We start from the raw sequence: 21,267 nt of genomic DNA on the forward strand, positions 1-21,267 counted from the left end.
TACTAGGAATACTCTCACTGTATTCCTAGGTGGCCTCAGGCTACCGTCTTGGAGTCATCGGGGAAGATTGAACCAACCCGCGACTGTGTAAAGATTTAGAAAAGCTTCTGCAATGAATTTGCCTTTGAACTTGAACTTTTATTTTAGGTGGGGGAAAGGTCCCCTCTGAGGCGACGGCAAAACCACCTGAAAATCAATGCCTGCCCGGCGCAAGCCTGGTATACCTGTTTTTGACCCGGGGGGTGCAATTAAGAAGCAGCAAAATTTCAGGCCCGACAAGGCAGATTGAGACCCAAAGATGGAAAGACCTTACTTCATCTATCGAAGGTTCGTTCAGGTCCGAGACTGCTGCTCATCTGGTTATGTTCTCTTGATGTTCCTTTTGCTTCACTCCGGCCCCCCTTCCCTTTTCTTTTATTGAAAAAAATAAAAATAAAAAATTTCTCTCTCAGCTGTGTTCTTTTGGCGAGTTGCAGAGCAAGCGAACTAGGGGCTAAGAGCCCGCGCATGTTTTAGTCACTTGCGGAGGTTCAATTAAGCGGGCTCTGACTAGCCCCCAGCCTGCCGAATCACAGCCCGTCTGTTGTAAGCCTTCCCGGTCCATTCCGCTAGACTTCAAAACCCAGAGCTCGCACTCTAAACTGAGCGTCGCATACAAAAACACAGACCGTCAATTGACATCACCACCACTCCCTCTCGCAAAATGATCGGCCGGTCAGCTCTGACGAGGGGAGCCAAGCTTGCCCTCCGGCGGCAGGATTGTGCAAAGCTCTCCCAGAAGCGTGCATATGCTGCTGCTGCAGGCGCCTCCACCGAGACTGCGTCGTTCGACTCGACCGACATCAACGGCATCAAGGTTGCCTCGAGGGACCCCCGAAGCCCGACCACTCGCCTCTCTATCGTTGCCAAGGCTGGCACCCGTTACCAGCCCTTGCCTGGCCTGTCTGTAGGACTGGAGGAGTTTGCGTTCAAGGCAAGTAGACCTGTCACGAGTGATCTTGGCGGGAGAGGCCGGAAAAGAGAGTGTGACAGAGGAACGATGAGCTAATTTGTTCATGCGAGCGCAGAACACCGACAAGCGATCCGCGCTGAGAATCACGAGGGAGTCTGAGCTTCTGGGAGGTCAATTGAGTGCATACCACACCCGTGAGGCTCTTGTTGTGGAGGCTGCCTTCCTGCGCGACGACCTGCCCTACTTCACGGAGCTCCTCGGTGAGGTCATTACCAAGACCAGATACACCAGTACGTGAAGGAGGCCCCTCCATCTCCCCTTACAATCTGAGAGGCTGTTGCATCGGCTGACTTCTCCCTATCTAGCCCATGAGTTCCACGAAGAGGTCGAGCACGTCCTGCACCTGAAGCAGCAGAAGCTGTCCCACAACGCCCTGGCACAGGCTCTCGATACTGCCCACGCGGTTGCCTTCCACAAGGGACTGGGCTCCTCCATCTACCCTTCCACCTCGACGTCCCTCGGCCCCTACCTGAGCGAAAATAGTGTCGCCGCTTTTGCCGCCTCCGTCTACACGAAGCCTAACATCGCGATTGTCGCCGATGGCGCTACCCAGGACTCCCTGTCCAAGTGGATCGAGCCCTTCTTCAGAGACGTCCCCTCTTCGTCTGAGAGCCCGCTGCAGCTGTTCACCCAGTCTTCCAAGTACTATGGTGGCGAGCAGCGCACCTCGCTGTCTGGCTCCAACGCCGTAGTCCTCGCCTTCCCTGGCACCAACCTGTCCGCAGACAAGGCCGACGTTGCCGTTCTGACGGCTCTTCTCGGCGGAGACTCGAGCATCAAGTGGTCTCCTGGCTTCAGCCTTCTCGCCAAGGCTGCCGCCGCCGCCCCCGGCTCTACCATTGCTGCCAAGAACCTGGCCTACACTGATGCGGGTCTCCTCACGATCCAGATCACCGGCACCCCCCTGGCGGTGCGCAAGGGTGCTGCGGAGGCTGTCAAGGCTATCAAGAGCGTTGCTGAGTCTGGTGTGACTAAAGAGCTCCTGACCAAAGCTATTGCCAAGGCCAAGTTCGACCTGCTGTCCGCCAACGAGTTGACTGGTACCGGTATGACCGCAGCGGGCAACAGCCTGATCCACGGTGGCAAGATCTTCCAGGTTGCGGACGCTCTGAAGAGCTATGAGTCAGTGACGGCTGATCAGATCAAGGCGGTAAGTCCGACAACCAATCCCTTTCACATTTCTTGGCGAGAACTGACACGTTTCCTTTGTAGGCTGCAAAGTCGTTGTTGGATGGCAAGGCGACGGTGGCATCAACAGGTGATCTCTACGTTCTTCCGTACGCAGAGGAGCTCGGCCTCAAGGTGTAATGCTCTTAGACGGTTTTATGGGGATCCGGAAAATGTATCAACAGTTGGGACCGTTGTAGAGGAGCTATCTATCAAACACTGTGCACATAGCACTTCTCTAGACAAACACAAGCATCGCAAAAAAAAAATGGTTTTCTCAGCATTTACATCATTCATGACTTGTGAATTTGTGTTATGGAGAGATGAATATCATTATAGAGGTTATTCTCCACGGAGACCTGTTGCATCTATGCTTTCATCCACCATACTGAAGTACTCGCATAAAAAAAACAAGTACTCAGTATGCATGGCGTGGTATTCCATGCCCATGGAGTCAGATGACTAAGCTAACATGTTTCCTTGCACCCATGTTACCTTTGAGCTTTAGCAAACTGTCCCATACGTCGCAAAGCCACCCTCAGTCCTTTCCTCAACAACCAAAGTTCCAGGAGATTACCGACGAGGGATCAAGCGGGTAAGAGAAAAAAAAGTTTGATTATTTGTTGAACTTGTCGTTCCCAAATGCTAACGCGTCGTCACACCCAGATTTCCTGCGCAGCACCCAAGACTTACTTACCTCAAGCCACTCCTTACTCGAGCGCTACCTGTCCTCTCCTCCATACACCTCGACCAAAACCGCAGTCAAAATGATTTCCGACGACACTCTCTATAAATTGGCCAACTACCTCGGCAGCGCTGCGGTGCTGATGATCATACTCTACCACTGGATCGAGGTCAACGCCAAGGGTAACGAGAAAGCCATCCCCGTCACCCCAGCTGGAAAGTCGACTGCGACTCTTAAGTGATGGATTGTATGTCAGCATTTCAGACTCAGACAGTGTGAGCGACAGCTCTGGCAGAGGGTCTACCTTTTGTGCATAGAATTGTGGGGCTCGGGACGGAGAAAGAAGTCTGCATCATGGACATCACGAGCAACGGCTACAATGCCATACTGCGGGAGCATGCGAGGGCCAGGCTTGACGGAAGTGATCGCACGTACCACACAGGCGGGGCTCCCTTCACTTAGGGATACATCGGTGACAATGATACCAATACAGAACAGAAGGAGTGTGGGTCGATCACACTATTTGTAGTGACGAGGCACTCTTTGTTGCGATCTATTTGATGGTCTTGAACTGTTTTGAGCGCACACGTAATCACATGTGATGGTCTGCGATAGGAATGAGAATCGATACTCAAGCGCTACAAACCCGTTGTCTCAAGTAATCCTGCGTCAAACATATTGGACCAGGGCCGGTCCAAGTGACCTCGTGGTCTTGCGTTGCTACTGCTACTTTGACGTGAGTATACCACTGCGATAGAACATTGTTGTACATAGTAGCTGCCGTCACAATATCGTAGATGCTGCTGTGATTAAGTGACTCTGCTGCGCCAGGCCTAGATGTCAGGCTAGCACGGGCCACCGTGGCATGGATGGGGCTCTGCCTGCTGACTGGCGGGACCGATCCCTGCACTTCGCCCCCAGCTCAAAAAGGCTCCGTTCCCTTCGCCTCAGCTTTCCCTTGATTCAAACCTCATCCCCATCACCCAACCGTCAAAGACTGCCAATTCTTTCTGCCACCAACCTCTCGAAGTCCCCAGCCACTCTCCCACACGGGCTTCTTTCCTTTCATAACATCACTGCGCCGACCTAGATCGCTACAAGTCCACGCGATCGTATCGCAATAGTCACGCTGTCAAACAGCGTCTGCCATCTTTCTCAGCTGCCAGCCTTCTTCTTCGTGTTTGTCGCAACCCATCACGGCTTACGCGACTCGACCATTTTCATCAACGCTCCTTGTCACATCTACGACCAGCGTGTCTGATTGAAAGCAATTCGCCGAGCGATTACTTTCGTCAACTTGCATCTCTAATTACGAGTCGCAACTAGACACGCGACCCGACCGCCCATTTTTTATCCTTCAGACCAGCTACACTCATTCTTCCGTCCCTCGACGTAAATTTCAACATGTCTACCAAGCTCAACCAGTCTCTCGAGGAGATCCTCAAGACCAACCGCAGTGCCGGTCGTGGCCGCGGTGGCCGCCCTCGCCGCAGCACCAGGCCGACCAAGACTGTTGCTCCTACTGGCGGCGTCAAGAAGAACACCAAGCCTGTCGGTAAGGCTGCCAAGCAGGCTCCTGCCAAGGCCACCAAGGGCCCTCGTGGCAGCCAGATTCAGATGAGCAATCTGGTAAGTTGCGCTTATGATCTACTTTTCCTTCTTGGACGAGCTTTTCGCTAACTTCTATCGCAGCCCAAGGACGTCTCCGAGACCCAGATCAAGGTATGTGATCGATGAGGCTATTGCAGCCATACGGGGCTTCTTTCGGCATCCACTTCCATCGCGTATAACATCGACCAAAAAACCCTTTCCCTCGGTCGGACAGATGGCGGTTTTCCATTTCGCGTCCACCTATCCGGTGGCTTGGTCAGACCTCAACAACGTCTCCTTCCTCGCTCTCCGCGGCGCACACATGCTTTGACGCTGCGAGGTCGCGTACAGGAAGTCGAGCATCGCGTGTCGCGCATACACAACAGCATGCTCAGATAGCCTGGCAAGCATCTAAAAGAGCGCTGTCTGCGACGAGTCAATCGCGAAGGAGTGTCAGCACCAGAGTGTCTCCCTCCGCGGCCCTACCCTTGGCTGCCGTCCTTGATGAGAAAGCGTTCCATCACCTATTTCGCGAGCAAAGCAGTGAGCAACAGCGAATTCCATACTCGACACTTGCGGCGGCACACGGCCTTTCCTATCGCGTCTATGGCGGTCTTCTTTTTCTCTCTTAGCACGATTGTCGATAGCGGTGGCCTTTTGTGTGCGAGGCGATATTGTTTTGCCTGAGCGGTAGCAGTCTTCTTCTTAGTCGCAGTGATGCAGACTCGAGAAGTGGCTAAGCTCCTGAGGCCTTCTCAGGTTGAGTGTAAAATCTCCACCTAGAAGAGAGGCGAGTTGGCATTCGGGGTCTTGGTGGCATAGATTCCCTTATTCTCCTCGTCCGGCCAGAGCCGTTTGTCAGCTGCCGTGAGGTTGATGGTGGCTCTTGACGGTTCTTATCACTAACGCTCACTGCTTTGCTCGCTCGATACTTGATGTTGGAAGATTTTCGGTCTTTTGGAAAATGAACGGCGAACACTGCGATTACGACCAAGCGACCTGTCGACTGGAGCGCACTGGGGATACTCTCAGATTGCTTGCTAACACGTGTTTCTCTCCTGTTCAGGACTACTTCGCAGAGCTTAACAAGGACACCAAGAAGGGTCCGGTCGGCACTATCGTGAAGCTCGAGTCATTCTCCAGCGGCACCCGTAACATGTTCCAGGTTGCCTTCAGGCAATCTGATGCTGCCTACAAGGCCCTCGACCGTCTTAAGGACATCAAGATCGATAACAAGCCCATCGATGTGAGCAATGCATGCCACCACGACACCTCGATTGTGCTAGAGCTAACACCCTTTTCAGGTCAAGATCCTGGTCTCTGGGGACGCCGTTCCCGAGCCTCCCACCTTGAGCCAGCGCGTCACCAGCGCGCCCAAGACGGCTGCTCCCACCAAGGCTGGCCCCAAGCCCAAGAAGGCTGCTGTTGGTGCGAGTGTCAAGGACGCCAAGAAGGGTCGTGCTGGCCGCGCCAAGAACGCGCGACCGGCCAAGAAGACGGCGGATGAGCTCGACGCCGAGATGGCTGACTACTTCGACGCTGCTAAAGCCTCCGCTGAGGCGAACGGTGCGGCTGCCAACGGCGATGCTCAGATGGAGGACGAGATCATGTGAGAGGCACCTTCCAATCAGTAACTAGAAGCGGTATCCGCCTGAGGAACGCATCTTCAACCGGTCAACCTGTTTCCCAATTGATGGGGGAAACGGGGGTAGGAAGGTACATTCGGACAGTACTTTTCTTTCCAAGAGTGGCGCATTTCTTTCTTTCCCTTTCCTTGTGTGAGGGGATTTCACTTGTCCGATTTCCAGACGAATGAGATCGAGGTGGCAGCAGATTGACGATGACCAGAATGGGAATATTCCATCGTAGCAACCTAATGGCGGTTTTTTGATTGCTAGGGAGGCTGTTCATGCTATACCACTACAACTTGTATAGCGTACACTATGTGGAATGCACAACACATTTTCCGCCCATTCTTTCCATTGACTCTTCGTGATGTCGTTCCTTCTAGCCTACCCAACCAATTGCATCTACACGACTCACCACACTTCCTACATCGTCGACTCAACCCTACAGCAATTGAACCTGTTCCACACGCCAACCCCCCCCCCCCGGGGGGCGGAAACATCAACCTTACCTCGCATCTCTTCATATGCTAGGGATATCCTACAGTCACCTGTCAATTCAGACTCACCGTATAACCATCGTCAGAGGATCCGTCTCCGTCAATGATGCTTTTTTTGCTGCATGATCCAGATGTGTCGGCAGGTAATCCTTATTGTCTGCTGGCCCTCTTTTGCGGTGAACATGATCAGCAGCACGGCACTGGTAGAATCAGCGAGCATAGACTAGGAGGTTTGAAGCACATCCTCGTTCAGTGAGTCACCGAGGGTCTCTTTCAAAAGAGGACGGCGTACTCATTGCTACTGCGCAAGGGATTGGATTGATGTGCGTGAAAAGTCTCAACTCATGCGGATGGATGAATAGATGCTGGCTTATGAGTTCCCGCGCCCCCCCCCCCCAAAACTATAGACCAACCAGATTAGGAGCGCGGGATTTGATTCATCCATTCGAATGTATGGGGGGGTTAACTTCAAGGGCGCCGCCGGCGCAATCTGCTTGTTTTACCTGGCGAGCTACTCTTGAAGCCCAGATTTTGGTGCTGGAGCTTGCCATATCATATCATCACCAAACTCAAAGAATTCATAGTTACGGGGCAAAACCAGCCATACTTTGGTTTAGAAACCGAAAGCAGTCCAAATGACAAACAGAAGCTGTCGCATAGCCATTTTTACCTTCCCCTTCTCTCAGAGCCTCTCATAGCAGAGAATAATCTCGAAAGGGACTGCAAAGTCTTGGAAAGGCTGTCAGACAATCGCGTGGATGTGATGACAGTCATGTGGTCCACATGATTTGGGGATCATCTCACCAGACTTGTGATTGCAAAAAGGTCATCTTTGCATCGCATGTCTGAGGTCATGTTTCGACGTAGCGAAAATGACGTATGGATGGGCGGCGCATGGTAAAACACTGGGTAATCAAGGATTTGAGAGGGCTGTGTGTTATGCAATTGTAAAGTGAGGATAACCCGTAATCAGATTAACTTAGGAGGAACAAAAGACCTCGCCGAATTTATCTGGCCCTCGCTGCAGACCTCTCCAGAACTCCTAGGGTCCGCCAAAAGTGGCAGGATGAAGTCTCACTCTCCCGTCCCGAAGAAGCGATTACGTCTCTCTCAAAGCTATCATGACAGAGAATTGGGCGTGGATGAGCCCAGATTAAGAGTCGTGATTGACTTTGGTAATTTAGGCAGCGGCCTTGCTGCCCTCTGCAGCCTTCGCTTCCTCGCCCTCCAGCGCGGGCATGTCGTCATCCTCCTCCTCGTCTTCCTCCTCCTCCTCCTCCTCACCGCCCAGGCCGGCACCGCCGCCGAGTTTCGAGAAGTCGATTCCGCCGAAGTCGTCGCCGCCTAGACACGAGCATGGTCAGCATTTTCGTTCCACAGGAATTCGCACTTAGCTCCTCTTTCTGTAGCACCTAACGAAACAGGTCTATGTCTGCTCGTCCGAACATGGGATCAATCTGCTTGTGACGTACCGCCCATACCAGGCATTCCTCCTGCATAGGTACGCAAATTTCTCAGCTGACTGACATCGGGTTTGGGAAAGGGGATGGTTTGGGGAAGCGAGGGGATGGCGAGAATCTGAAGAGGGCGGGGGAACACCACAAGAAGCCATCCCAAAGCAACAGGGGGGGGGGGAGGACCAGGAAGAAGCAGTCCGTTGTGGGTTGTTACTTACCCATGCCACCAAACTGCGAGAAGTCTTCCTCCACAGCCTCGGTTTGCTCGTCCTCATCGACCCACTTGTCAAAGTCGGTGCGAAGGAAATGAACCTTCTTTGCCTCCTTGAGCAGGCGGGGCCAGTAGGCCTCGTTCAGCTCCTTCTTCTGCAGCTTGAGCTCAACATTCTTGCCAGTATGGTTGACCTTGGAGGCCTTCTCGTCGATCTCGGCATAGAGCTCCAGCTCGAGGTGGTAGGTCTTCTTGAGGGTATCAGAGTGGCCGGTGAAGGTCAGGCCGCTGGGCTTGAGGTCGAGCTTCATGCTGGAAGCAGGGACGTCGGGGACAGTGATTGTCAGGTAGACAAAGTTCTTCTCAGCATCAGTGCTGGATGAGCGTTGCGCCCAGAGAACTGTATGGATGCGCGCTGTGTATTAGCCATGGCGTCTGCTAGTTTGGGGTGGGGGATGGTGGTCATGCGCAAGGAGGAGGCTGAGGCAGCAAATTGTGGTAGTGCGCCGAGCTTGAAGCTGTGCAATGACATGAGCATATGAAGCTGTCCAACTTACCCTCAGGAGTAGCAGTGGTAGCCATTCTTTCCAGGTGTATAGTGACTGCAGGATATGTGAGGTTGGTGAAAGAGTGCAGCAATCAATTAATTCAGCTTGTGTTGAGGTCACAGCTGCAGGTTAGGTTGGCGGAAGTTTTGAGGTGGGGGCTTGTCCAGTAGACGGCTGCTGACCTGAGGCAGGGCTCGGTCAGTCAGAAGGAAATGAGCTTCCAGATGACAAAACGCGGGGTAGTCAGTAGGGAGTTCAAATCGCAGGACAGGAAATGGTTTAAAGTCCAGCAGCACACGACCAAGCAACTAATAGTTCCACAAGAGATGAAATCAGTCTGAAGGGGGGTATCTCAAGACAATTTTGAAAAGAATGGAAAGAGAAGTAAGTTTGCAGGAGAGAAAGAAGGCTGGATCATCAGCACTTTTGGTGGCAGTGATGCACGCATGGAACTTTGAGGAAGCTCACAGATGCAGTGACCTCTCTTTAGTGTGTGCTAGGGTGTCCTGAACCCTGTACCTCTTATGCACAATAGTCTCCGTCCAAAGGGAAGCTGAACGTACCAAAAGCCCTTAGCAAAGAACACTCCAGAGCTCAAGCCCTGTCACTGCCACAATTCTGTGCTACAGAGAGGATATTTCCACATGCATGCATACTCTGTAACATTGTATGTCTACTTTAGGCCTGCATTTTTGCCAACAGACTTGATTAGTTTCCCAGGTACAACTTTATTCACAGTCAAACCACAGCAATATTATGTGTAACTCTTGATTTGATTGATGAGGATAGAAAGACTCACCATGATCTCTTCCCCTGAAATCGTGGCTGATTTTTGAAAGTACATTGTGTTGGGGCGTGCGCAACAGGCAGACGCGCATGCTTTGGACTACAGGCCCATCTTCTCGAGGCTGTCACAGGCCCATCTACCCAGTCCATACAGACGCTAAGGCAGAGCCGCGAGCCGTCTACTGTACAGTCCAAGGCTTGCAGTACCTTGGCCATGCCAGCCATCAGCCGCTGGAATTGACCCACCTACTGGCAACAGGCGTTACGTCAACCCTTCCATCCTACCCATCCCATTCATCCTGCGCGTCTTCGTCGAGGCACACCGACACGCCGCGCATCGCCAATTTTCGAGCTGTGTTAAGTCGCCACGAATTCCCAATCGCGGGGCACTTCTGTCTGGACAGCTGTCTGGAGTGGACTGCCCAAGATGGAGTCTCTCAAGGCTCTCTTCGTGAAGCCGGACCCTGCAGCACAAGTGAGCCCCTTCTTTCCAGAGGCATATCATCGCTCCATCGAACAGCTGAAAGGGCTGTCTCGCCGAGGGCACTATATGGAAAATACTGACCTTCTTTTTCTTTCGTCCTTCTTATCGTTCCCAGCTTCGCAAATGCAACATGATGCTGCGCCAGAACATGCGCAGGCTCGACCGCGACATCGCTTCGGTGAAACAAGCCGAGACTAAGACCAAGAACCTCATTCTCGCCGCCGACAAGCGTGCACAGAAGGACCCCTCGCGCGCGAGGCAGGCCCAGAAGGAAGCCCGGGAGTTCGCGAGAGAGCTGATCCGGCAGCGCAAGACCTCGGCCCGCCTCGTCACAGCCAAGGCGCAGCTCAACTCGGTCCAGATGCAGGTCAACGAGGCGTTCGCGGTGCGCAAGATCGAGGGGAGCATCCGCGCGAGCGTCGGTATCATGAAGGATGTGAATACCCTGATACGGCTGCCCGAGTTGGCGGGGACGATGCAGGAATTGAGCAAGGAGTTGATGAAGGCCGGGGTCATCGAGGAGATGGTGGAGGAGACCCTACCGCAGGATGATGTCTTGCTGGAGGAGGACGAGGAGGCCGAGGGCGAGGTGGACAAGGTGCTGGGCGAGATATTGAAGGGCAAGATGGAGAAGACGGGCACGATGCCCGCGGCGCCGCCGCAGCAGGTCGAGGAGCCGCAGCCCGTGGAGGAGGAGGACGAGGAGGACATGGAGGCAACGATGGACCAGATGAGGAACAGGTTGGAGGCCTTGAGGAGTTGAGACGTCTTGAAGGTGTCGCTTTTACTGCTTGAGGAGAGATGCGATCTCTGTATCGCCAAGTTCATCTTCATTCATATGCAAGGAGTCTGGAGTTGCTGGTGATCTGTCAACTGCACCAATATCACAGTTTGGATCAAGGTAGTTTGGGGGAGGGGGGGTGCCAAAGGGAGCCCGGGCGATGAGCATCCAAGAAGGGATGGAGCCTTTTCATTATTACAAGAGAACCACTTGGTGACATTTGAATCGCTGTCCTGGTGCTTCTTGGACGGTCTGCCGTTAGGCACTTTCACATCGCTTTCTCCTATCCAGAAAATATTCTGTTCTAATCCACTTTACCGACTCCAATTTGGAGGATGGGATCAATGTGATCAAATGACTGACAAGAGGGAGAACTTCACAGCGTCACTTGTCGTAGGCCCTCAAATCACCCATGTGAGGAGGAACGAATGCCCCTTTCGTTGCGAGATGGCTACCTAAGGCACCTGCCCTTTCTGTGCCAATTTTACATCCATTGGCAACAGCGACCCTCGAGCTGCTGTCACTTCCGTTACCACACCTCGCCTCTTTCCCTCTACATCTATCTAAGCGTTTCTTCACGTCTTGGCTTCAGCTCGATGTTTCTATTGTTGAGAAGAGGATACATGCATACTGCACGCCATGATCATGATTACTCAATCTCAGCGTCATCCACGCCCGACAATGACAAAAACTGACAGACAAACGACCATGGCATGACACTGATCTGCCAAGCACGAAAGAGTAAGGTCCCATCCTGGGTGCCATTTTCATGGTAGGTCGCCGAGTTCCAGAGACTCGTGTGCTCCTTCACGTGAGGCGCCTTGTTCGTAGCAAAGCCCTCATCTAGCCTTAGCAAGCACTGAGCCACGCCGTCGGGCTGGATGTCACGATATTCTTAGGCGATGCAACATTCCCTTCGCGCTTGTCCCGGCACGCGAGGCTACGTGTTCTGCGAGAAAGAGGAAGAAGAACATTGACAGTCTCGCCGTGGCTCTCTTGCCGACCATCAGGCCCGCTCTGCTAGACCTTGCTCTCACCTGTCACCACCAGCCGCCAATTCTGGGTGGGTGGAGTCACGACCCAGCTTGATGAACTCTGGCACGAATCAACGTATGTTACTGCCCTCGCGTGACTTCCCTATCTTCTTCAAGCGATGTTTTGAAACAGCTTGCATTTACCCAAAGGTCGAGGTGGGTAGCAGGTACCATGAGGTTCCAGCTCACATGTCTATCAATCAGATGTTTGTGTTGGATGCTCGTACGCAGCGACGCCCAAGGAAGTTTCTGTCGAACCGTTGAAACAAGGCGGTTGGCGACAGCAAGCGCAGCCAGGGCCTCGGAACACCCAAGGAGGCCCAATGGTTGACCGGGCCGCAATTTGATTTGGCCAAAATCACTCACTGGCTAGGCATTCGGTGTACAGCCACACACCACGCAGGTGAGGTGTTCTCTTCTACGAGACGATACGTCGGGCACTCGTGCAGCGCTCGCACGCATGCGAAGCAGCCCAAATTGTGAAACGCGCAAGATGCAGAGACAGCTGTTCTTCACCCTCCCCCCCCCCCCCCCATCCAAAACAAAAAAAAACACCGCCACGCTCTGGAGCCTTACAGAACCGGAATTGTAGGTACCAGTTGGCAGGTCACAGGACCGACGCTCGAGGTGGTCCTGGTGGTTGTCGTGGGGGTCAGGTGGGCACATCCCACGACCACGATAAAAACTCGCGGAGGTGTACCGAGCGCGGGGTCTGTTTGACAAAGATGGACAGAACGAGCGCAAGCGCCTATCTCACAAAGTCCGGGTCCTGTTTTAACATGTGAGAACCCTTTTTGCCTATAGTGTGGGGGGAATGGTTTTCCAAGATAGGCAGGATCCTCTCCGGTATCTGGCCGGCCCCGGCTTCAATCGCAATCGAGCCGGTCGCCGACGCACCCGCCATTTTTCAGGTCGAGACAGCTGGTTACTGGGAATGAGGATAACATGGTGACCTCGTGCGTGCTCGGACAGTCATCCCCTCGTGGGAAGGCAGCATCGACACACCCTCCTGATCCCACGAAGAGAGGAATACCACAGAGGTTCCAATCTCCCACATCTGACACCGGATCGCTCTGGCAGCCATTCAAATTACTGCAGTCAGAGCGGTCTGTGACTCCCTACCCCCCACGCCTGTGAGATTTTGACACAGACCCCAAAGCAACTGCATAGCGCTATACTATAGTACATGGAGATTTGCTCCAGCCAAAGGCACACGGCGAAATGAAATCCAAATTGGGCACCTGGGGTGACACGGTCCACGGAAGATCTCCCCCTGTGGCTTCGTCTGCAGAAAAGATTTCTGCAGCTTTGCAATTTCGGGGGTGATGGTTTCGCGCCCCTGCAGAGCAGACCGACCCGTGCAGCAGTCCGTTTTCTACGGCTTCTAGAAACATTTCTGTCCGACAGGATTTTCGTCCCATGCAGGGTGCCGAGGAGTAAAATCCCTGCCAGAGGCGTGTGCACGTCTGAGCGGCCCTGAATCTTGTTGGCATGTTTTGAATAAGGACGTGTGTCGGCGTTGACTCGTTCACGGCTTCTGTTCGCAAGCAAAGACTTTCTGGAAAAGTACTCTTCCACCGCGGCAGGTTATTCTTCTATGGATTCTGGAACCGAACACGGGTCGGGTCTGAGTTAAACGCCATTGCTCGAATCGAGTCGAGCTCACACGGCAAAATTGGCAGGCAAGAGGCAATGTGTGACGTCGATGAAGTGTTTTGCTTCTCAGAAGTGTGATAATTGCTTTTTTGGGATGTTCGCAAACTTTCGCTTTCTTACTCATGTGAGGAGGGGAGGCTAGGTTGGCTGCTGGCTTGACTCTCGAAGATTTCACATGCCGACGGCTGAATCCAAGAAGACTGACTATCGTCTTGTTACAAGGCATCCATTCTGATGCAGATGTGCCGAGCAGTGCATTTTCAGGGTCTCCTCTCTGACAGGACACGGACTGGTCTCTCCTTGAGAGCTTCTCGATGGAAACCACCACCGATACCAATAACACCACCGGAGCGTCACCGCTCAAGCAGCAAGTGTCGCGGGGTAGCTCCTAGGGCCCGAGGGCTAGAGCTTCGCATTCATGCGTCGAACACTGCACGGAAGATGCAATGGTCTCGGCTCGTCAGGATCGAAAAAGGGATCTGGGTCAATCTAGATCCGGGCCCATCTGCATGTGGGGCCTTGCTTGATTATGCCCTGCGTGGGGAGTTGGACCCTGATCCGCAGTGCGGGCCTGGTCGATGGGCGACTTGGGCGTAGGACCTGCTAATCTTGGTCATGCCATCCCTGGTCAGAAGGCTCTTTTCAGTAGGCCAGCGCGGGGAGGGCGGTTGATCCCTATTGTTCTCCCGCAGTCGGTTCACGGGAGCGGGGGGGTACCGGTTGTCTGAGAGGCGGGAGAACCATTTCTGTGATGCGCTCGGCCGAGGGAGGCGTCGGATACCCACAGGTTCATCATCCGGGCGCGGGAGAGGGGAAGCTCATGAGTGGACCAAAACGTCCAGAATATGAAACAGGCACTTCAAACGCCAGCAAATGCTGCAGTACATCCACACCGTCAGGTGTGTGCTGTCTGAGAAAGCCGCACCGCCCTGTCGAAAGCTGCATCGAGTAATGTGTTTTTGCATTGCCGCAAAGAAGAAAAGAAAGATGAGAGTGAGAGAAGGAAGGAAGCGCTGTTCCCAGAGTGGCTGGTTCTCTGATGCTGTGAGCCTCGACCCGGCCGGCGGATCGGAAATCCTGCGAGATAAAAATGAAGTACCCGGCGAGGGAAACTTTGGGCGGGGAGGGGGGTCTGCGATCATCCATGCCAGGTACTTTGGCCCTGTACATTCCAGCAGGGCCCGCAAGTAGCAGAAGGACCGACACGACGAACACTAGCGAATGCAGAGTCGGCGAGATCTGGGTTACAGGCGAGCGAGGAGAAGCATGCTTCCGGCGCCGTGTAACCATCCAGTAACCTCGATCCCGGAACCGAGCCTCTGCAAATAACATTTTTTCTGGAATGACGCAGTTGCGAAAACTCCCAAGGTCACATCTCGTTCCGCATTTCCCCTCCAGGCCGCCTCCCACTCCGGCTGGCAAGGCATGGGCAGGCAAACAACACGAAGGAAACAGTATGCGAGGCGGCGGGTTGCCGTCCATCATGTTATTATTAATACTGGGAATGAGGAGTTGGTATGCTGAATGAGCTTGCGACATCGCCACGACGCTGACTGTATGTCACCCCTCGACACGAGTTGTCATCCCCGTCTTTTTTCTTACGGCCCGCGGCACACGCGCATATAGTCGGTGAGGTACTTGCCCACCAATACCACCACCCTATGCAAGACGATCTGACTCACCTGCTGGTCCTGCCCTACCATCTCCCTATACGCTACGTTTGCGAGGGAGTAGCACAAGACGACCAAGCCCTCCTCCGCGTCTGGGGGAGACTTTGCATTACTGATGATAATGATGAAATCGCGGAGAAGACCAGGACATGTTTGTAAGCTTCCTGATTACAACAAAGCCCCGCCGGTAAAACAAGTACCGTCCAGCTGTGCAGTCGGCGGAGGAGACTTGACTTGGAGGGCCACCCCGAATTATCCCATAGGGAAGAAGGGGGGGGGGGGCATTTGTTCTTAGCGAGGACATCCCAGAAGCAGTACTTACCACCACACTGCGACCACATGCTTGACAGTGCTACCTACCTGGTTTGAGTCACCGTGTGCGTAGGGTGCCCTTTGAGGGCGCTAGATCTGAGGAGGGTTGTTACCTGCGAGCGGCAGGTGGTTTTGGCGACTCAGCGATCGGAACTCTCGCCTCGAGCTACGGCACGCACAGGTCTCATCTCATTAGGCAATGTGACAAGGCAACTGGCCACAACCTATCCAGAAAGTCCGTGAGGACGGCGACGTGGACTTTTGTGACTCTTTACCGCCGGCTTGTCCTGCCCAGCTGGATGCGACGGTGCGACACGACACGACACAACACGACACAACACACACAAACACACACGCCATTGTCCAGACCAAAAAAACCAATATCAAGGTTTCGAGCCAAGCGCGCCGCCAACTTTCATGGCAACTCCGTATACGTAATGATACGTACCTGGTGTAGGGAGGACGGCGAAAGAATGTGCGGCCCTGATTCGGTCTGCAACCAACCAAACAGTGCACGGTATCGCGTATGGCTGGTCTGGTTGGTTCTTGGGGGCTGTAGCCAGTGTGTGATCTGGGCCCAATGAGCCCCGGTGCCAACCAGGAGTCATTCCGGGTCTTCGGCCCAAGGATTATTAGGCTGAGAAGGGCAGAGACCAGGGGGGTTGGGGGAGAAGAAAATGAAAGAAAAGAGAAAAGAAACACGAAAAGGAAGGAAAAAAAGGAAATAAATGAACAAGAAGGGAGGGGGGGAGAAAGCAAAAAAAAAAAAAAAAACAAGTTACGACGGCAAACCAGCGGACAGAGAGATTCGATGACGCTCAGAAGTGTGGCCACTACTTGATTTTTCCTTTTCCCTTTCAGCCACAAGTTGCGCAAATGTACCCTCCCGAAACGAAGGAGTGTGTGTGGGGGGGAAGGGCTTTTTCCTTTTCTTCCTTGGTTGATGAGAAAACGAGAAAGAAAAAAACCATTCTGCAACCATGCCTAATCCCGGATCTACAGGCGGCGGTGAGCATGCGTCTATGGTAACCAGGGAAGATGGGAAAAGCGGTCGCGACACTGCTTTCCCGACAAGCTGGGACGCGAGAGTTTCCGACGTGAAGAAGATCTGCGTTCGGAGAGCGATTCAGGATATGTTCAAGGCCAATGACAGGGCTGAGCTCGAGTAATTTCTACCGAAAGGGGAAAACCAGACGAGGAGAGGTGTGTGTGTGTGCGTGTATGTGTGTGTTGCCAGAGGAATGCTGAGAGAGAGGGACGCTTTCGTGAGCAGAGGAGACCCCCCCCCTCCATCATCCTCCCCCCTCCATGCTAAGGTTGCAGCCTGGGAGGTAGGGCGGTCAGACGCTGCACACGGATTACTCGCACCTGTCGACCGCTACTTTTGCAGGGAGGGCGACGTTACACTCATATCAGAACAACGGAAATCGAGACCGCTTTGCTTCTGCGTCCGGACCCCCCCCCCGGTTCCCCAGCCCTCTCTGGCCTGGCTTGTGTGTGTGGGGGCCACCGACGGGTTCCCGCTGGGCTGGACTGGCAGACGGATTCAGGCGAGAAGGGAGTTGTTCATAGTTGGGATTTGGGTTGTTCTGGTCTCGCGTCTGACCCCCCCTTCCCGAAAGCCGCGGTGGGAGGGAATGTTCTTGTTTCTAGACCGTACACACCCTTCTCTTCCGGCTTCCCTACCTCGCCCTGTCATCTGTATCCCTGCCCAAGCTTCGGTCTGAGTCGGGCACGACCCCTGCCCACCCCCTTGAGCCTTGTCAAATGTTCAGCCTGTTGTTACCTCGCTCGCACGCGCAGTATCCGGATGATTCATATATCTCCCTGAGGCTCCCTCCAGGTGACCAAGGCTTGCCTGCACTCATGTTTGAAAATACTCGATCATCATCATCAGGACATTTCTTCTCTTGACACAACTTGTCTACGAAAGTCAAACACATCGGCTCTCTTGTTCTTTGTTGTGGACCACTATACCATACACACAACATCAAGGTCTTGTTACCACCACCCTTCTTATACCAGTATAGGGGACTTGTTAGCCGGACAATACCCCCTACGAAACACTTGGACGCACGGCAGAACCCGACACGCCAGCAAATAGGCAACGCGTCCTAATACAATACGCACATCATCACCATCACCATCAACAACAACAACAACAACAACAACAACAACAACAGTCAAAATGTACGGCTCGTACGGCTCGTACAGTTCGACACCAGCCATGGAGATCCCATCAAGAAGCAACACATACCGCTCGTCGGCCTCCCTCGACGCCAGCTGCGCATTTCCCAGCTGGCCCCGGCGCGACTCGCTGGGCGACGACCACCACACGCCCCGCGCGAGCTCGTACATCTCGGACGAGGACCTCGCCTTCCTCTCGGAGCCTGTGTTTGCGGATGAGGACTCACACTCGGTGTCCAGCTACGGGTCCCAGACCCCGTCGCCGCAGCTAGCACCGGTCCGCCACATCACCGACGAGGAGATCGAGGAGATGCGCCGCGAGCAGGCCATGCGCCAGCGCGAGTACATCGCCGTCGTCATGCGCGAGAAGGAGCAGCGAAGACGGGCCAAGGCAGCCAAGCAGGCCAAGAAGGGCTCTTCCTCCTCCTCCTCCTCCTCCTCCTCCAGGAAGGGTTCCAGCCCCCAGCCCAAGAGCAAGCTGTCTGCCATGACGCCTATCGCCGAATAGCTGCCCGCCGAACCAACCAAAATGGAAGGGTGGCCCCCAACCAACCCTCGCTGCTGCTGGGCCCGTGGCGAGGCTTACGCGGTGGCTGCACCAAACAATGTACGTATCAGCTTACCTTTTTTATTTGGGTTTCTTTTTTTTTTTTTTTTCGTTTTGCTTTTTTCAACCACACCTTGTCTTGTCTCGCCCTTCCTTCGCTGCCACCCCATACCGAATCCCACGTTGCGTGTGGAGGAGGAAGAGGCGGCCGGAGGAATGGATCCTTGTGTGTGTATGCAACCGCACTCGGCATCCTGCGTTTCTCTTCCAAGCTATTTTGTCCGAGCAGGAGAATGAGAATGATTGCTGACCGCGTCCTCCAGCTTTCCATTTTAGTAATCTTTGTTTCTTTCTAATTATTCCTCTGACCACCACGGAACACTCATGATACCCTCCCTCAAAGAGATCCACCACCAACCCAGCAAAGACAAAGTCTCGGCTTACAGGAGACTTCTTCCTCACAGAATACACAGCGCCGCCTGCACCACCACAGTTATCCACCTTTGGATTCCAAATCCGGTTTTTGCCCCCAGTTCCCCATTCACCCATCTCAACAACACCCACCCAACAATAGACAAGGCACTGCGCTGGACGCACACCGCCGTCTTATCAAGACTTTTACTATCGGCTTATTCTTCGCACCATTATTTCTCCCCCCATCTGGAGAACTCGGACCACAACCATCCACGCGGCCCTGTCAGCCTGTTTACGCTGCAACTCTTCGACACACTACGAATTCTTTTCGGAGCGAGACGGATCGACGGTGCGGAGTCGATCCATGATTGCTCTCGCCCCCTTCCCTTGTCTCTGCTCTCCCTCCCCACGGGGGGGGGGGAAGAATTTAACCTTTTGACTATCACCAACCACCCCTCCGATACACACTCCGGGCTGGCAACTCCCATTCAGCCGAGTTCATCCTTCCAGTGGGCCATCGGAAAACATTTCCCGACAAACCTTATGTCTCTGGTTTTTGCCGACAAGCCAGGGCAACCTCGGGATTGTATTCCACACTATGGATGAGATACTCGCTCATCTCCTATTTTTCACTACGAATTCTTTTTTTTTCTTTCTTTCTACATCATCGCCTTCAGCAGATGAGATGATGTAACAACACCCACACACACATACCCGCTCCATTCATCCATCCATTTGACCAGGGGTGTTGTGTGTCTCGGGAGCTTCTTGTGGACGGTCGCGTCAACGGCAGTTCATTACTACTCACTCTACGATTCATACGTGGAGGAGGGAGACATTTTCCTAGGAGAAGGCGTCACAGGGAAGAGTGATTATCATTGAGCGTTTTCTACCAGCTGGGAGTTTTCTTGGTCTCACGATATCATCAGCGAGCGATTTCTTTTTCTTTTTCTTTTTTATTTTTCGGCTTTCTTCTTTATTTCTTTTTTTGCTTTTTTGATCTTGCTCTTACCCCAACATGGAATGGATATGGACATCATCAGCAAGTCCGGAGTTTACATGTTCCCAGAGAACGGCGCAATACAGAACAAGAAAGAGATGGGTTCATTTTTTTATTTTTATTTTTTGGGCCGAAGATTCAATCATCTTCATCATCTCAGGTAGTTTTTAGCATTAGTCGGTAGATACCCCCCAACCCTCCTCGGTTACCTCGAGTGAGTCGAAGTATGTTTTTGCTTTTCATCTTGCTTTCATCTTTTTTTTTCTTTTTCAGATAATCTGAATACATAATGATTAGGCAGATGCCAATCATACACACACACACACACACTTCACTTTGATCGGTGCCTTTTTTTGTGATGCTTGAACTCGGTGACATATCATTGCTTTCTGTCGATCAATCAAAATCGCCCGAACCGAAGGACGCACAGGTGGCGAGATGGAATATGTGAGATACATGGAGTATCTTCTGCTCCGAGCGAGCAAGTCGAAGGGCACACAAGTTGGGCGGATGAATGTGAAGTGTACAGAGTAAGTCCTGCCCCGAGTTGTCTCAGTCTTCTTGCTCACGTCTTCGTTCGTCTCTTCTCTCCCTGCCTCCCCACACTACTTTCCCTCTGGAATCTGTAGAGGCAAGATCATGCATTTTACTATGATCATCGACACCAGTTTGCCTCCTCATCTTCCAACGTCCATCCACTCATTGGTCCTCCCATACACTAATCTATCCTCTCACCCCCTAGTTCTCTGTCATGAAGACTCCCTCCCATCGCACAGTTTCTGGGGCGGCAGAGCTGTGCTGGAGCAGCTGGCTCTCATTATCATCATCATCACCACCATCATCATCCTTACTAGCAGAGAGCATATCAACATGCCCCTCCCCCTCTTCCTCTATCTTTTCTCTCACCGTGAGACTATGCGAGGCCTAGCGAGTCGTTAGACCTGTGCATAGCCGGCTGGCACCTGCCCTACGGCTTTCTGCAAGTACATGGCCTCAACCAGCCAGCTGTTTCTCCCTTTCCCTTTCGCTCTTCTCTTCTCTCTTCTCTGACGCAGTCCCCAAACCAAAAGAGCCTTTCCATGGGAAGTGCCACCACCTTGAACAGGACGATGAGGTTGAATTGATGGTTGAGGGGAATTGGCACGGGATTTCTTTGGGTGTGCATTTGTATGCATTGCTCCGGATCCTGGCTTGCATGTCATGATGAAGGGGGACAAAATGGGACGAGAAAGGAAGTACTCTTTCTCTCTCTCGGTGTACAGTGAGTCTGCCACACTGGGTGCGGCGGTCAGGGACGGTAGCTGGGGCTTGTATCTACCTCCACCTCGACTGGACCTTGAACTCCCGTGTGTATGAGTGTGCGAGGAGGTGAAAGCTGATAGCCCAGGTAGGTCAAAGGGAGGAGGGAAAGGTCTAGACGGATGAGCTTGAAGGGAGAGAAGGGAGGGAGGGCAGGCCTCATCTCTTTCTCTCTCTCGACTATAATTCTCTCACAAATGCTGGACCAGGTTGGCAGGACAGTTATCTACGCATTGAGAGGAAGGAGAGAGAGAGAGAGAGAGAGAGAGAGAGAGAGAGAGAGAGAGAGAGAAACAGGAGGG

The 21,267-nt window shown here is 53.2% G+C and overlaps 7 protein-coding genes across 7 annotated transcripts; 5 read left to right on the plus strand and 2 right to left on the minus strand.

Moving 5' to 3' along the window:
- Positions 1–703: 703 nt before the first annotated feature.
- Positions 704–2,320, plus strand: M406DRAFT_256264 (ubiquinol-cytochrome C reductase complex CORE protein 2 precursor; the record flags this gene model as incomplete). The annotated part of the gene is made up of 4 exons (XM_040917089.1): positions 704–977; positions 1,063–1,242; positions 1,318–2,162; positions 2,225–2,320. The coding sequence occupies 4 exons, from the start codon at positions 704–706 to the stop codon at positions 2,318–2,320; spliced, it is 1,395 nt and encodes a 464-aa protein (XP_040777262.1).
- A 411-nt stretch (positions 2,321–2,731) lies between these two features.
- On the plus strand, positions 2,732–3,300 carry M406DRAFT_322319 (uncharacterized protein). The gene is made up of 2 exons (XM_040919623.1): positions 2,732–2,774; positions 2,846–3,300. Exon 2 carries the CDS (start codon positions 2,947–2,949, stop codon positions 3,103–3,105), a length of 159 nt encoding a protein of 52 aa, XP_040777263.1. The 5' UTR covers positions 2,732–2,774; positions 2,846–2,946; the 3' UTR covers positions 3,106–3,300.
- Positions 3,301–3,848: 548 nt separating this feature from the next.
- On the plus strand, positions 3,849–6,426 carry M406DRAFT_356277 (uncharacterized protein). Its single transcript, XM_040923400.1, has 3 exons — positions 3,849–4,493; positions 4,557–5,700; positions 5,759–6,426. Exons 2-3 carry the CDS (start codon positions 5,419–5,421, stop codon positions 6,065–6,067), a joined length of 591 nt encoding a protein of 196 aa, XP_040777264.1. The 5' UTR covers positions 3,849–4,493; positions 4,557–5,418; the 3' UTR covers positions 6,068–6,426.
- A 1,085-nt stretch (positions 6,427–7,511) lies between these two features.
- M406DRAFT_322322 (uncharacterized protein) lies at positions 7,512–8,073 on the minus strand. The gene is made up of 2 exons (XM_040919624.1): positions 8,052–8,073; positions 7,512–7,923 (listed from the first exon to the last, which is right to left on the minus strand). Exons 1-2 carry the CDS (start codon positions 8,065–8,067, stop codon positions 7,760–7,762), a joined length of 180 nt encoding a protein of 59 aa, XP_040777265.1. The 5' UTR covers positions 8,068–8,073; the 3' UTR covers positions 7,512–7,759.
- M406DRAFT_322323 (HSP20-like chaperone) lies at positions 8,052–8,859 on the minus strand (the record flags this gene model as incomplete). The annotated part of the gene is made up of 3 exons (XM_040919625.1): positions 8,805–8,859; positions 8,255–8,647; positions 8,052–8,072 (listed from the first exon to the last, which is right to left on the minus strand). Coding segments are annotated over exons 1-3 (439 nt in total), but the record flags the coding sequence as incomplete, so codon positions are not given.
- A 1,002-nt stretch (positions 8,860–9,861) lies between these two features.
- On the plus strand, positions 9,862–11,192 carry M406DRAFT_101653 (uncharacterized protein). Its single transcript, XM_040914962.1, has 2 exons — positions 9,862–10,056; positions 10,181–11,192. The coding sequence occupies exons 1-2, from the start codon at positions 10,009–10,011 to the stop codon at positions 10,826–10,828; spliced, it is 696 nt and encodes a 231-aa protein (XP_040777590.1). The 5' UTR covers positions 9,862–10,008; the 3' UTR covers positions 10,829–11,192.
- Positions 11,193–17,706: 6,514 nt separating this feature from the next.
- On the plus strand, positions 17,707–18,213 carry M406DRAFT_256598 (uncharacterized protein; the record flags this gene model as incomplete). The annotated part of the gene is made up of 1 exon (XM_040917113.1): positions 17,707–18,213. The coding sequence occupies one exon, from the start codon at positions 17,707–17,709 to the stop codon at positions 18,211–18,213; it is 507 nt and encodes a 168-aa protein (XP_040777267.1).
- Between the last annotated feature and the right edge of the window lie 3,054 nt (positions 18,214–21,267).

This window comes from Cryphonectria parasitica, assembly GCF_011745365.1.
Source record: "Cryphonectria parasitica EP155 unplaced genomic scaffold M406scaffold_4, whole genome shotgun sequence".
NCBI classification, from domain to species: Eukaryota; Fungi; Ascomycota; class Sordariomycetes; order Diaporthales; family Cryphonectriaceae; genus Cryphonectria; species Cryphonectria parasitica.